Source organism: Diceros bicornis, chromosome 7 (assembly GCF_020826845.1).
Source record: "Diceros bicornis minor isolate mBicDic1 chromosome 7, mDicBic1.mat.cur, whole genome shotgun sequence".
Classification (NCBI taxonomy): Eukaryota; Metazoa; Chordata; class Mammalia; order Perissodactyla; family Rhinocerotidae; genus Diceros; species Diceros bicornis.
The window spans coordinates 85,724,388-85,741,237 of NC_080746.1; the positions used below are offsets into that span (position 1 = coordinate 85,724,388).

The 16,850-nt window shown below is 41.3% G+C and overlaps 1 protein-coding gene across 1 annotated transcript; it reads left to right on the forward strand.

Annotated features, from left to right (window-relative positions):
- The first annotated feature begins 3,082 nt into the window (after positions 1-3,082).
- Positions 3,083-14,843, forward strand: LOC131409167 (follitropin subunit beta-like). The gene is made up of 3 exons (XM_058546316.1): positions 3,083-3,259; positions 12,895-13,059; positions 14,613-14,843. The coding sequence occupies exons 1-3, from the start codon at positions 3,083-3,085 to the stop codon at positions 14,841-14,843; spliced, it is 573 nt and encodes a 190-aa protein (XP_058402299.1).
- Positions 14,844-16,850: the final 2,007 nt, after the last annotated feature.

The following is a 16,850-nucleotide window of genomic DNA, read 5'->3' on the forward strand; positions in this document are numbered from 1 at the left end:
CAGACAGAGGGAGAGGACTTACTAAGCATTTACCAATGGGTTCCTGGGCATCAGTTCCATATAGTCTCCGTGTGTGGCTAATATATCCCACTGGTCCTATCACCCAGTCTTTTCTTATAAAGAAACATGGAGTAACTTGAACCCTGAAGGTAGGAAAAGTTCTGATTAGCTCCTCCAGCCCCCACCTAACTTCAGCTCAGAGCCCAGCAGAGCCCTCTGACTTGGCTTCATCCATCCCCCTTTCAGCTCTCTCCTCCCTGACAAAGGGAGAAATAGCTCCGGGTACCAGGTGTTGGTTGTCTCATTGTTCTTCACCCTCAAAGCTGCATTGCAGAAATACGGATTCTAACTCTACTAGCAATTTTATTTGCCCCTTTTATCCTCTAATACAGATGTCCGTTTTTGTCTGCTCATTACCAAAATCATCTAAATGGTAAACTTCCTAAGACTAGAGTATGTCTCCACTGCAACACTTTGTACCCAGGATTGAACTGGAGTCCAAGCAGGTGCTTAGTAGGAGTTGAATGAAAAAGAGGGAAAGCAGACTATGACTCTGAAGGTTATGGAGCATATTGTCATGACACAAAGGAGAGCACAATGATTCTGGGATATTCCATTATCCATAATTAATTCCATGTGCCATGTTTACAAACACTCCTCTCTCCCCACTTTTCATGGGAAGCCATCCAGATTTCTTACAGCAACAATCACTTTGGTATGGAGATTTCATTAGAGGTAAAATAAAATTTATTTTTGTGAGTCCCAAGTGCTCAGAAAGGGCCATTCAGAAAAATAAATATTTATCAAGGGATAAAATATCTGGAAAAGTTCCATATACCATCAGTGGACAGCTCAGATGGAGCTGAGGCTGAGTGTCAACCTGATTTCCTTTTCTTTTATCTGGAAAAACACAATAACCTGGTTTAACGCCCATAACTAGGCTTTCTGATGCTGGGCACTCACATCCACTCTGGATTCCAGCTCCCTCATCTGTAAATGCAGGGGTTGGAGGGAGAGATGAGTTTAATGTTTCTTCCAGATTTAAAGTCCATGATCCATCATCTAAATTGATATTTTAAGTATTGAATCTGAAAAATGAAATTATTTTGATTAATATTTAATACAGAAAGTGTTCTGTGATGAAGGACCTGCTTGGATTTCAAGCATTTGGAGGAAGCACTTGGCTATCTTAGAGCATGCACTTTCATCAGCCTACCTTCCTACAGTTTTGGAAATGGTTTACAACTGGAGAACCGGGGAGACTGGATGGATTTGATCACAACCCCAACCGCCACTCAGTATATTCTTTGCTGGTGTAGAAGAGCTTCTTACAATTTGACTGTCTCCTCATTCCAAATGCAGTTTCAAAACTAGCCAAGTCAGAGCTGCCAGTGCACTCGGAGATTTTCTTTATCAAATGATTCAACCTTAAATGTTCCTTCCTAGTCCTTCACTTGCATGTGTCATTATCCCTACTTTCTGCCTCTGCCTCCTTTACCTCTTATAATCCAACCAGCCTGCATGACGCCCCTTCTCTATCCCAATAGTTCTCCTCGTGATTGCCCTTCCTGAACACCCGGGACACAGGACCTCTCCCTACTGTAACAAGCGACCTCCCTGAATGAAATAACATGGGGATCCTCCAACCTTCCCTTTGGAAGAATAAACCAGTCTTATTACACTTTCTTGAATGCATCACATCTTTGTCCTCTAGCTGTTTTCTTCTGCCTGAAACAACTGTCCCCCCAACTCTTGGCATAGCTCAACTATTCTTATCCCTCACATTTCTATCTTCACGGGGCCTTTGCTGATCCAACAACTTCAACAACTGCCATCTTTTATTATCTCCTTAGATGCTTCCAAATAACTTCAATAATTACATTACGTTTGAAATTTCTTTTTCAATCTCTATAATCTACCCTGGAATATTACCGTATGAGATCAGGGACTGTGTTCATCTTATTCATCAGCTCATCAGTATCCTGAGAATCTGGAAGTATGCCAGGAATGTTCTAGAATGAGTGGAAGGCAGAAAGAGAAAGAGAGTGAAAGAGACAGAGAGTGAGTGGGCCTGGCTCTGTCTTAGACTGTCACCCTCCCCTCCAGTTCTTTGGCTTCGGTCTCTGCTGCAGCCACCAACGTGATGCTTCTAGCAAAGGGAGGCAGGACGGCATTGTGTGGAAAGATCCAGGTTTAAATTCAAGTTCTGCTATTTCCTAACTCTAGGATTTGAGCAAGTCACTTAGCCTGGCTCAACATGATTCTTTATCTAGAATATACTCTGCAGGGTTACTGTGAGGATACAATGAGATCATGTCTAAAAATGTACATGGTGGTTACTCAATAAATATTAATTACTTTCTGTCTCCACTCCCCCCAGCTCCCACCCCAGGTGTACCACTGTTCCTTTAACACACTGGCTCAAGTGTGGACAAAAACATCTTCCCTTGGTTCTCCTTAGCACATCTGAGACAGACTGGCACTTTACTAATTGCTAAGGGAAAAACAAAAGGTAATTAAATATAGAGAGCAGTAGTTCTAAAGACAAAGGGAATTCTATGGAGTAAACTCTTTCCTTTTATTCATCTCTTCATTCATTCCTTCAGAAAATACTGGTTGTGTCCTAATTAGCAGGGAATTGGTGCAGACCACCTAGCCTGTAGGCCACACAGCATTGTAGACAGAGGGGAAAACCTTAGCTCAGAGAGAGAAAAAGAACCAGCAGAAACTAATAGGGATACAAGAAAACGAAGGTAAAATTGCGGTCCTCGAGGCAGGAAGGTGGCGTTACCAAGTTTCATGGGGAAGAGGGGGAGCAAGATACCCAATTAAATTTGAAAAATAGCTCTGTCATAGTTTTGCAATTTTTTTAAGCTGAAATCAGGACACTTAGGATGTCCCCATAAAGTCAACGTAGGATGCAAGTCAAAATCATTAAATACAGGCTATGCCCTTGTCTGTACAGGATGCCGGGCCAACCTGCCCCAGGGGAGGGGCCGGTAATCAAAGGCCAAGGTCTCCCCATTAACATAAGTTTGAGAGGAGTTTGGGTCACAGGAGGAGGCTTCAACCATTGGCAGATATGCCGTATGCAGAGGGCGCCAGGGCAGGCTGGACAGAGGAGGAGCAGAGGGTTGAGTATAGTGAGGAGGGGCAGTCCCAGATCCCAGACTTGTTGCTGGCAGCACCAAAACAGAACATCAGCAGACTGGGAAAGAAGGAGAAACCTGAAGGACCAAGAAGATCAGGGAGCAGCTCGGTTACCCCTGCAAAGAGGTGGTACTCAAAATATTAAGAGGCAGGCAGCAGGTGCCAAGCAACCAGAACGCACACAGTCTGGAGGCACCTGGCCATGGTAAGCATTAACTCTTCAGTTCCTGAGCCATGGGGAGGTCCAAGAGGTCCTGGAGGGTCTAAGGTGGCAGGGCACCTGTGTGTGAAGTTATTCAGGGGGCTGAGGGCAGAACTATTTACCCCTGGAAAAAAGGTACTTCAGTGTTTTAACAACAAGTACAGCTATTTCACTACGCACCAGAGAATGTCAGACCTGCCCCGGTGAGTTCTCAGAAGGGGCAATTTACCCACGAGGCTCGGCAGCAGACTCTGGCACTAATTCTGACCCCTGCTGGGTGTGGCCTGGCTATTAAGCATCTGTGTGGGTGGTTGGGCTGACTTGGTGACAGGCATCTGGTATCTTTTGGAGCGAGGGCAGAGGCTGGGATAGAGGCCAGACCTGCACACATCACATCTGTATCACTCATCACACATCTCTCTCTCTGTTTGGTAAGGTTGAAATCAGAGTCTCCTGGACTAGAAGCTCTAGGAGGAAAGAGACTGAGAGAAGTAAACACAACTCTAATGTCCGGCATAATATGGGGATAACTTCAGAGTAGAAGAGCTTAAGCAATACTGCAGGTCTTTCGTTTACCCAACGTGCATTCATTTTTAGCAGCTGCCATGTGACAGGCATCGTGCTTTGCCCTGGGATGATAACAATTAAGGTAACAGTAAATGCTAGCTTGCATTTATTGAATACTTCCTTTGTACAATTCTATGCTGTGTGCTTGGCACACACGTCTTATTCAGTATCCAAAACTTCTGCATGAAGGATATTATTTCACTCATCCTACAGATGAGCTAGCTGAGATTTAGACAGTTTAAGTGACTTGCCTAAAAGTGCACTGCTGGTAAATGGCAGAACCAGGACTTGAATCCAGGTCCATTTGACTCTAAAAACCCCACCTTAAAGGAAGCCACCTTCTAACAAAGGAGAAAAACTCATAAATAAACCATGACAGTGCAGGGTGATGAGGGCTCTGATAGAGGGAGACGCAAGGTACACAGGAGCCTGAAGGTGAGCCCGTGATCTAGTCTGGGGATAGCAAGGGCAGCTTCTCAACACACCCCAAAGAAGGTGGCATTTAAGCTGGGCCTTAATCCCAAATGATCTTGAATCACTCCAAAATAACTAAGTCAGCAACTACATACTCTGACTAATTTCCTTAACTACCAGAGGCAAAACACTTAAGAAATGATTACATCTTTGGAGAATTTCAACAAATTGCCAACAAGACAGGCTAAGAGTAAAATGTAAATTTCGGTGAACAACTTAAAAGTGTAATGGGGTGCATGGTGAGCGTCCCGATTATTATCATACATCCTGTCACGGTGATGGATGCTACGGAACATAATTCTGCTGAAATACTATCTGTCTTGTCAAAAAGACAAGTTGTAGCTGCCTTCAGGTAGCCGTGCTGCCTGGCGTCCTAGAGGAAAGGGAGTAGGTGCTAATTCTTAGGAACGGCACGAATGGCAGAAGCTACTGACATCAATCGTTACGGAGTGAGGGGCTCACCTTCGAGCTCTGCTCTTGGGTACTGACTGTTTCCCCTTCAGTAGCAGAGGATGCCTTAAAAACAGAATCAATGGTAGAGGGGGCTGACTGCTGTCAGCCACTGCCTGGTACGAGGACAGCAGGACAGAGCAGGACGAGGACCAGCCTGGGTCTCAGAGGGGGTACTTCTCATCCCAGTTCTCCTACCGCGTAGCTGTGTGCTCTGGGCAAGTTCTTTAGCCTGTCTAGATGTGTCCCTCTTCTGCAAAAAGAATCCAGTACAAGGACTTCGTCATCTCTGACATTCTTTCCACCTCTCCACCATAAGCTACTCACCAGGCCAAATTGGGGATTAGTGTTCGAAGAGTCATTCACCTGAGAAGGAAACTAGGAAACTCTCGGTTCTGTGCCTAGAGATGGTCCACTCAGGGAAATTATATTCTTTAGGAGACTGTTTAATGATAAAGGATTAGCTTTCCACTCTTTTCTCACAAACCAGAAAAGACTCACCAAGGAAAATGATATCCCCTCTGATTTTTGACAAGTTTCTGCATCCTCCCCAATAGTAAATGAAATTATGTGAATAACATGCTCACCGCAGGATCTGACACTCAATAAATGCTGCTCCATAATATGACTTCTTCCTCCTGCTTTCTCTAAGAGTCTTGGGTGTCTAATATTCAACTGCCTTGGTAGACTTTCCTTTCTAAGTAGAGATGCTCTAATCCCTGGTTGAAATAATAACTAGAAATACACAGAAATTGTTCCTGATCAGAGCTCTCCACTCTGCTAAGGAGACCAACTCTGTTGACGACTCTCAGCAGCTGACCAACATTGTCTCCTACAAGACCCAAGTAAATAGCACTCCACATTCCTTCTCAAGTCCCAAAACATTTTGAGAAGTAGAACCAGGAGAATATCAGAAGGCATCCCACATAACCCCCTTATTGCTGATAGAGGCTAAGTTGGAACACAGCATGATGTGAGAAGCAATACTGGCCTGCTAACTCCTCCCCAAATTAGGCAGACACCCACTGAGGCAGAGCCTGGTCTTCCTGTACAAAGGAGGAGAGCAGTGGAGGAATGTTCTCTGTAAGCAGGTCCATCTCCAAGAGAAGGAAGGGAAGAGCGAGATCAAGCAGACCCAGCGTTTCTTTCCAAGTCTACAATTAGGTAAAACCCTCCATCATCCCAAGGGTGCAGCGGTCAAGATTTCAAGAGAGGCTAGGACAGGTCCTAAGGAAAATCCCTCTGTACTATACCCAAGAGTGAGAAAAAGGCACGCTCCTTGTTCATGAAAGACAGTCCACCAAGAAAATTATGGAGGAAATAAATGAGCAAACACACTAAAAACCAGTCTCAGTTACACTAGGGAGAAAGGGTAGAAGAAAGTCCAGGCAACTGAAGCCCTGACCTGCCCACACAGAAGCAGGCAGGACAATCAGATCTCCTTTCAAACTCTCTGAATCTCTAGATGGAATGTCCTTCACTCCAAAGAGAAGAGGAGCTCAGGTTCAAGTCCTGACCATTCTGAGGAGCAAAGCTGGGCTAATTTGCTGTGGCCAGGGAAAAGGAGGGAGTGGTATTAAGGGAAATGATGTCCTCTGGGATGATCACTCAGCTGAAAAATTACTTGACCGACACAAGCAGGGTGGCAGCACCTCTGCCCAAAGGGGGCCAGCTGCTAAGTACAGTGGCTCTTTGGAGAAGCGCTTCCAACAGTCTTTCTGAGTTGTTAGTTGATTAGGTTTCGGTTAAATCAATAAAGCCTCAAGGGTTAACTACCTAGGCAATATTGCTCTACTATTATAATGCACAGAAAAGTGTTTATTATCAACTTTCTCTCGCTTTGGCTTAATTATTTAAGCACTTATGCTTCTGTAATCTTCCTGCCTCCCCAGAAACCATCTGAGAGGGAAACTGGCAAACGATTGACAGAGGCCAGATCTATTTCTAATGGACAAGGGGATTCAATGAAAAATGGACCTCTTTCTCAATTACATTCAGGAGGAGCACAACAACTTCAATCAATCAATGGGCATTTAGCTAAGAACAATAAGAGCCACCACGGATTGAGTGCTCACCATGTGTCAGGTTCCAGCTAAGTGCTTTGCCGACATTATCTCATTTAATCTTTACAATTTCACTGCAAGGTAGGCACTATTATCCCCATTTTCAGATGCAAAAACATGCCAAGTCAGTAAGAGAAAGAAACAGCATTCAAATTCAAGTCTGTTGGTGTTATCAGTTGAACTGTGTTCCCCCGAAATTCAGATATTTAAGTTCTAACCCCTATACTTCAGAATGTGACCTTATTTTGTAATAGGGTCATTGGAGATGTAATTAGTGAAGTAAAGATGACATCATACTGGAGTAGGGTGGGTCTCCTTTTAAAAGGGGAGATTTGGACATAGACATGCACACAGAAAGGATGCTATCTGAAGACGAAGGCTGAGATCAGGTGTTACCCTACAAGCCGAGAACTCCAAAGACTGCCAGCAAACCACCAGAAGCGAGGGCAGAAGCATAGAACAGATTCTTGCTCACAGGCCTCAGAAGGAACCGACCCTGTTGACACCTTGATTTTGGACTTCTAGCCTCCAGAACTGTGAGACAACAAATGTCTATTGTTTAAGTGGCCAGTTTGTGATACTTTGTTACGGCAGCTCTAGCAAACTAATACAGTTGGGTTCCAAAAATCTGTGCCTTTCTGTTGGGTCATGTGGTCTAGGTGGGCAGGTTCTCTTGCTGCTCTTGAGCCCACCCACCTGCTTAGACTCCCTGGTACCAGCCTTTACTAGAGTTTGGACCGAGATTGTGGCGATACCTCTGACAACGTGTCCAGTGTGGCTTCCTTCCCTGAAAGCTCACCTTCGCCTGGCTTGACTGTCTCCTCACCTGTCTTAGTTTCTGAGAAATCCATATTGCCTCACTCTTTGAGTTAGCAGGTCATGAGTTATTCATTCATTCACTAAAAAAATATATACTTACTGAGTGCCTTCTGTGTTCCTACTAGTCTCTCATGGAGTTCACAGTCTAGTAGAGGAGCATGGTGTTAAGAAAATTATAATACCTAGAATTATGACAAGTATATTAAAAATGTTGGTCTTAGGACCCTACCAAAATTGAGACTGATCCTCTTCTCTGTTCTAAGCCTTACTTTGATTCTTCTTAAAATAAACAATAAGATAGATATTTCAAAACACCAAGAGACAGAGGCCAAAGAATTATTGAGTTGTTTTCTTGACTCTGTATTCAAGGCAATGATAAGCATTATCTGGCAAGTATCTGTGCAGTTTCTCAAATTTAATAAAACTATAAACCTGTGTATTCAAGAAGCTTACTTACTTATCCAAGCAGGATAAATCCAAAGAAAACTACACCAAAGCATGCCATAAATTAGCAAAAATTCAGCAAAGCATGCTGAAAATTAGTGATAAAGATAAAATCTTAAAAGCAATCAGAGGGAACAAGACACATTACATAGGGGGGTAAAGAGATAAGACTGCAGAATTTTCATCACAAACAATGCAAACAAAGAAGATGAACTGCAGAAACAAAACAATCAACAAACAAACTTGCTAACCTGTAATTCTATATCCAGTAAAAATATCCTTCAAAAAGTAAGTTGAATTAGGACATATTTAGTGAAGTTAAGATTGAGAGAATGTACTGCCAGAAAATATGCAGGATAAAGAATTTTAAAGGATGTTCATTAGACAGAAGGAAAGTAATATATAAGATGTGTTGAAAAGGGTAATACACAGGTAAAATAAAAGAATTTTTCTCATTTTTAAGTTTTTAAAAAAATATAACTGACTACTTAGGACAAAGATGATAACAATTTATTGAGGGATTAGAACAATGTCAAAGTAAAATAAATGACAACATTGCAAAAAGGAGAGAGTGGAGGAAAATGAAAGTATAATGTTATACTTTCAGTATGCGTGAAGTGGAATAATATTATTTGAGGTAAAAATATGCATTTGAAACTTGAGAGCAACCAAATAAAAAAAGAACAAACAAATAAATAAAGCAAGCTGATAAGCCAATTTGTTGTTATGTGCCATCAAGTCGGCTCCGACTCCTGGCGACCTTGTGAATGAGTGATGTCCACCATGTCCTGTCCTCAACAGCCCTCCTCAGCTCCTGTAGACTCATGCCTGTGGCTTCCTTTATGGAGTCAATCCATCTCATATTTGGTCTTTCTCTTTTCCTGCAGCCTTCTACTTTTACCAGAATTATTGTCTTTTCCAAACAATCCTGTCTTCTCACGATGTGCCCAAAGTAGGACAGCTTCAGTTGTATCATTTTTGCCTCCAGTGACAGTTCAGCCTTATTTTGCTCCAGGACCCACTTGTTCATCTTTCTGGCAGCCCAGGGAGTCCAGACAGCTCTCCTCCAACACCGTATTTCAAATGACCCAATTTTCTTCCTGTCAGCCTCCTCCACTGTCCAGTTTTGTGCCTTACATGGTAACTGGGAATACAAGGGTGTGGATAACATTGGCCCCGGGTCTCTAATGACACTTCCTTACACTTGATGATCTTTTGCAATCCTTTCATTGCTACCCTTCCGAGTCTCAGTCTCCTCTCGGTTTCTTGGCTGCAGTAGCCATTTAAATTGATGACTGAACCAAGGTAAACAGTCTTTAACAATTTCAATGTCTTCATTGTCTATTTTAAAGTTGTACAGTTCTTCTGTGGTCATGATTTTTGTCTTCTTGATGTTCAAATGATAAGCCAATAGTGGAGATAAAACAAATGCTAAAAAATAACTGGTTCAAAAGAAGACAAGAAAAATGAAAAAACGAACAAAGAATAACTGACACTAATGATATGGTGAACATAAACCCAAGAATATCACAATTATATTAAAAGTGAAGATTCTGAGAACTCCAATTAAAAGGTAAAGATGAGGCTGGCCCAGTGGCACAAGCAGTTGAGTGCACGCGCTCTGCTACAGCGGCCCAGGGTTTGCCAGTTCGGATCCCAGGCGCGCACCGATGCACCGCTTGTCAAGCCATGCTGTGGCGGCATCCCAGATACAGTAGAGGAAGATGGGCATAAATGTTGGCCCAGGGCCAGTCTGCCTTAGCAAAAAGAGGAGGATTGGCAGATGTTAGCTCAGGGCCGATCTTCCTCAAAAAAAAAAAAGGGTAAAGATTATCAGACCAGATTTTTTTAAAAAGCAAGACTCAACTATATGCTGCCTAGATGAAATGCACTTTAAATATAAAGACACAGGATGAAAAAAGATGTATGTTGCAAACACTAATCATACAGTTGATGTGACTATATTAATATCAGATTAAGTAGAGCTCAGGAGAAGGAATATTACCATGCAGAAAAGAGGAACATTTCATAAGATAAAATGGTCAATGCATCAATAATATGTAAAAATACAAAATGTGCTAATAACAGAGCTTCAAAATGCATGAAGCAAAAACTGACAGACTTAAATAAGAAATAGATAAAATTATAGTTGAAAATTTCAACATTCCTCTCTCAGTAATCAATAGAACAATCAGACAGAAAATGAGAAAGCATATGAAAGAGTCAAACACCACCAACCACCAAGTTAATTAACATCTATAAAACATTTCACCCCAAAACAGCAGAATACACATTCTTTACAAATGCATATAAATATTCAACAAAATAATCCACAGGCTGATATAAAATATATCTTAAAATATTTTAAATGATATAAATTATATAAAGTATTTTTTCTAAACTCAATGGAATTAAATAATCAATGACAAAAAAAATCTTGAAAATTCCCCCAAATTTGGAAATTAAGCAACATGCTTCCAAATGACCCATGGGTCAAAGCAAGAGAGAAATCATAAAATCTTTTTAACTGAATGATAATGACAACTCAACATGAATTAAGATTTGGGGATGAATCTAAAGCCACACACACAGGGAAATTTGTAGCTTTAAATGTTTATATTATAAAAGAAGATAGGTGTAAAATAAATTAGCTAAGCTTCTATCTGAAGAAGTTAGAAAAAGAAGAGTAAATTGAACACAATATAATTGAATAAAAATACAAATATAAAAATAGAATTTTGTATTTAGAAATAAAAGTAGCTGCAATTTCATAACAGTATTTGATACTACCTGGAGAAACTGGAAACAGCTGTATATTTTTTCAGAATTAGCTGGTATTATTTGAATAACAAACAATATATGAAATTTAATTATGTGTTTGTTCTCAAACTATGAATATATATTTATTTGTCCATATACAGCCACTTCTAATAGCTTACTAAACACTTGTAGTTGCTCTTTCATTTATAATTAACTTTTTTTTTCTTTTTTTTTTGTGGAGGAAGATTTGCCCTGAGCTAACATCCGCTGTCAATCTTCCTCTTTTTTTTGCTTGAGGAAGATTAGCCCTGAGCTAACATCTGTGCCAATCTTTCTCTATTTTGTGTTTGGGACGCTGCCTCAGCATGGCTGACAAGTGGTGTATGTCTGTGCCCAGGAGCCGAACCGGCAAACCTGGGCTGCTGACGTGGAGAGCGGGGAACTTTAACCACTAGGCCACTGGGCCAGCCCCACATTTGTTAATTAACATTTATCATGTGCCTACTAGGTGCAGCCTTTGCTAAATGCCAAGGAAATATGCATCAATGAGTATCAACCCACCTTAAAATAGGTTATAACCCACCACAGAGACAGACCAGAAAACAAATCACCACGCTACAGTAGGAGCATGAGCCGGAGCAGAGGATGATGACAGCTCCCCTCTCCATCACTGCCCTGCTTCAGTTAGAGTCACAGAGCGAATCGCACTGACGTGGGTCATGAGGAGTCTGTGCACACTGTTCCTTCTCTTTGGAGGTTTGGCTCCATGTAGATGTCTGGAGGAATGGATCAACAGCACATTTAGGGAATTAAATATAGGCTAGTGATCTGTTGCTAAACCCGTGTGTGCAGTTGGGATTAGGGAGACTGGTGAAAGCAAGATCCTAAGGGAGGAGTTATAAGGCTGGTGAGAGATCATGACATTTCAATCTACCCTTCGAGGAATTTATGACTCATCTTTCTGACCCACCATCCTCAAGGTAGCCAAAAGCAACACTTGGAAGGGATTCTGAGTTCACCAAATTAAAGACACCAAAGAAAAACCTATAGTCATGTTTAAACTGACACGGTAAAGGAGTGGATACGGTATTATATTGAATTTAATTGTGAAAGATGATCTATTTTAGCAATCTTTTCCCTAATATATTGTGTTTAGACAGTTTTAACAAGATTTGATCACTCTCTCTATTCAAATACTTCTCTTTAAGCACTAGTTAAACCCTGGACCATTTCAATATCCAACAAACCCACCAGGTATGCAGTACATGTGGTGTTGTATAAAGGGTGAACTTGACACCTGCTTCTGTCTACAGCATCCCTCAGCCAACCCAGTGGACTACAGGTCTCTGCTTCTATAGTCATCAAGTGTGGATAGCTATTTTTGAAGTTATTGATAAAAAAACAAATTGAGATTCTCAGTGAAGAGCTTTTCATTACTGTCTTGTAGGGAGTTCAGGCATGCCCATGTGATTTCTCAAAATTTATATATCTATTAAAAACAGGGATAGCAAGTAACTAATTTTATAGACCAGTTAACCTGGCCTTTGAAATAGTCTTCTAGTAATCAAATGTGAAAAAAATTGTGTGCCCGTATTTAGGTTAACCCAAAAAAAAACAAAAAAAAATGAATTCTCATGTACAAAATTTTCTTTATTAAAATTGAAATGGTCACTACAACTGAGATTAAAGGGGCCACTTATGACAAAAATTGCCTTGCTCCAAACTAATCACTTTCATTTTAAGGTAATCCCCATTTTAAGATAGTCCTTAAAAAAAAATACACCTCCACCTAAAGAATTACATGAGGCCTTCTGACCAGTGATATGTTTCTCTTTTATCAAAAAGCGTCCGCCGAGGCTGCACGTGACTGTGGTAAATGGGGAGCAGACTTGGTTCAGTTCACTTTGACGGGTCAAAGTCCATGACGGTTAAGATACTTTGGGTTTCTAACCATTTGCTTCCCAGTCCAGAACGAAGCCAGTCCAGTTTTGCTTCCTTTTCTGTTGCTGGAAAGCCATCTGCTGCAACAGCTGTGCGCTGACCAACATCACCATCGCCGTGGAGACAGAGGGATGCAGCTTCTGCAGGAGCATCAGCACCACTTGGTGTGCGGGCTACTGCTATACCCGGGTAGGAGCTTCACTTTGCTGGAAGTGAGGTGCTGAGAGCCTATGAGGCAACTGGCATTCATTCCTACTTCACCAACATTTTAAGTTTCCCGAGTAACAGCCATGAATCCCTTAGCCAACATTCTCTGTGTTGTGGTTGAGGTTAATTACCATGATATCAGTTTGGGTTTCAACTTAATTTAGGTAAAACAAATTTGGGGCAGCTCAGATTGATGTAAACGAATGCTTCAGTAATGTGCCAATTCTGCATTTTAAAAGTATTTTTCTGCTAGCTTTACCGATTGAGGGATAAATGTGGGCGTGAGTACATATCTATATTTAATCATGGAATACTGTCAATAGTCTCAAAAAGCCAATTGCAATAATAAAAGGCATACCTCTGCAATAGGGGTAGTGCCAAAATTCATTTTAAAGCCAAATAAAAATGCTAGCGGCCAATTATAAAATTCATTTTATTGGTCCACCAGAATACCAATGCCAACAGCCTGTGAATAACCAATCCCTGTAGACTAGAACCATAATGAATCAGCAAACCCACTTACTTCTTTAAGCTCTTCAGAAAACCAAGGCATAGAGGCATTAAACCATTTGTCTACACTCGCACAGCTTTTTCACAATAGACCAGTTAAAGAGGGAAGTGTTTCTTCTTTGCCATTTTTCTGTACTATCTGGCTGTGCAGGAGTTCCATAAACTGAAATTCAAAGAGGCTGAATTTTCATGAATATGCTTTATCTGATATTAAATGAATTTGATAATAAAATGCAGCTTACTGCACTTTTGGTGGAATATAGGCCCAGCGGCCAGTTAGGAAAATGAATTAACCATCAGGCCCTTTCCTCCCTTAAAGCCAATTATTTTCTCATTGGGCAAGTCAAAGAATGAAACAGATTTGGCCTGAATTAAATGTTCTGATATTGAAACTGCATGATGTACTTTTGGGTTAAGAATGCTACAAATATACAGAACTTAAGGCAGTGGCAATGAAGAACCTAAAAGGCAACAGAATGTCCAGAATCTGATATGCGAGTCCCTTAACATTTTAGGCAAAGTATCAATAAGTCAGCTTAAGTATCAGCACATCAGACTGTTGCTCCTCTTTTAAATATACACGGAAGTATTTTTCTGAGCAATTAAACCCAAGTGTCATATGTTTTTATCTGTCATTAATATAGCTTCAGGTTAGTAAGTACAAAAAAAATCTTAAAATTCCAAAAGTCAGATCTTCTTTATCCTTTCTTCTTTACATCCTTTTCTGCCATACAAATTCAGAGTTTTTATAAGAGTTTTAGAAATATTAAATATGTGAGTACTATCACAGTGGGGAGGAAGGGTGCGGTTATACTTTCTGTGACTTCCAGGACAGTTCAGAAAAGTGGGGTAACATAAGAGTTCCTTTATGAGGTCAAGGTCCCTGTGCTTAAGGATCCTAGAAGCTGGTCTTCAGAGAGCAAATATTAGAGTAAGCAGTACTAAATCCCTGTCTCATTTTAATTAAGCCAAACAGAAACTTCCAGAACATTGTAACCTAATGCTCTCCTTCCTAAACTCCTCAGAACCTGGTGTACAAGGACCCAGCCAGGCCCAACACCCAGAAAACATGTACCTTCAAGGAGCTGGTGTACGAGACAGTGAAAGTGCCCGGTTGTGCTCACCGCGCAGACTCCCTGTACACGTACCCAGTAGCCACCATATGTCACTGTGGCAGGTGTGACAGCGACAGCACTGACTGCACCGTGCGGGGTCTGGGGCCCAGCTACTGCTCCTTCAGTGACATGAAGGAGTAGAGAGCAGTGGACACTGTGGGCTGCCTACCCTTGTCCTGAAGGACCAAGAAATCCAGACAGTCTGTGTGTCCCTGTGCTCAGGCTGCAGACCGCTGTGGGAGAGCCCACTGGTCTCTGCTCTCCTGGCAGAGGGGGAGCTCCAGGAACCGAGTGCTGGGGCCGGGAGCCTGTCACGACTCCACCCTGTATCCTAGGTGTGGGCTCTGTCAATTTCATTCAACTTGAATTAAGTTGTTTCCCGTTTGAGACTTAGCGGTCCTTTAGAGCAACCTCGTGATTTTACAGATGAGAAAACCCGGACCTGGGAGAAGGAGGTCTCAAGATGATTAAGTAGGGGAACTAAACGGAACACAATCTCCTAGTAGATGCATGGCCTGTAGGAGCAGGGCCAGTACTGCTGTAGTCGTAGAGCAGGCATCTAGCTCTAAGTCTAGTTGTCAGTTACCGAGGGGACGCAGGAAGGTAGGGCGACTGACCCAAGACTGCCCACTTTACTGCCGATCCCTGGAGGTGCTGGCATCAGCTCCGCCTTGCCTGTATTTTTCCGGCAGAGAAGCTGTTGTTGACCTGTGAGGGCGGGAGCAGGGGTGGAGGCTGGTAAGCCAGAAACAGTGCAACCATTCAGGATTTGCAGCCTAAAATACCACATCTTAACAATTTTTATTTCAGATTTGGATTAAGAGCCAAGGCAAGAACTATTAATATGGGTCTGTGGAAATTCAATGGCAAAACCACTGAATATCTTTTCCAGAGTTGTTAACCCCTACGTATTCCACCACTTAAACTTTAATCAAGAACTTCTAGCCTCCCACAAAACTCCTTCCCAGGCACTTAGACATTACCTGTCACTGGTTGCTGTGCCATCTGGACCAGAATCCTCTTCCACTGGTGGAATGGGAACCTTGAAGTCCATGTGACGGCACTTCAGGCAACTTAACAGGGCACATTTAACTTACTTGCCAATTAACTTTTCAGAGAAATAGTTCTCTTAGAAAGAGTTGGCAGTCTAGAGAGAATAGCTGTATTTTCTGGGCTCTCTCTACATTTCCTTTATCACTTGACTACATGTTCTCCCAAATCTATGACTTTTTTCAAAAGAGTACATGCTGAAAACGCATCATGAATTAAATTGCTTTTAAAGATATTAACTCTTTTACGACCTCCACTTTGAAACATACTTCAAGATCAACAATGTGTCTACCAAAGACACTTCAGATTTTTTCACATTCTTGAACTACTTGCACATGACACATACATGTGTATTTTCACAATATTAGTGGGAAATTATTATAACTCTATTTTAAAATGATTCTGTAAACATTACCTGTGCTCATCATTCACTTGGAAATATCAATAAGAATTCTAATGGACTTTAGTGGGCTTTTTTCCCTAAAATATACCTATCAAAATTGCTTCAAAGAAACTTTATTATGAAGTCATCACTTTCTTAATTTATGCCCATTGCTCCTTGCCCCCCACTCTACATTAAAATTGATTTATTATCAGAAACCTTTAGCATATCTTTTTTGTCTGCAGCTCAGACTCAATGGGAAGTCTTCCTTATAACCTTTGGAATCTAGTTAAATACTAATACTAATATACTTTCGAGCACATGGATATCAAGGATGATTCTTCTCGATAGATGCAGAAAAATCATTTGACAAAATTCAACACTCTTTTATGATAAAAACTCTCAATAAATTGGGTATAGATGAAATGCACCTCAACATAATAAAGACCATATATGACAAGCCCTCAGCTAACATTATACTTAATAGTGAAAGTTTGAAAGCTTTTCCTCTAAGATCAGGAACAAGACAAAGGTGCTCACTCTCAACACTCCTATTCAACATAGTGTGAACGTCCTAGCCAGAGCAATCAGGCAAGAAAAAGATATGAAAGTCATCTATATCCGAAAGGAAGAAGTAAAATTGTCTCGGTTTATAGATGACATGGTCTTATGTATAGAAAATCCTCAAGACTCCACCCCAAAACTGTTAGAACTAA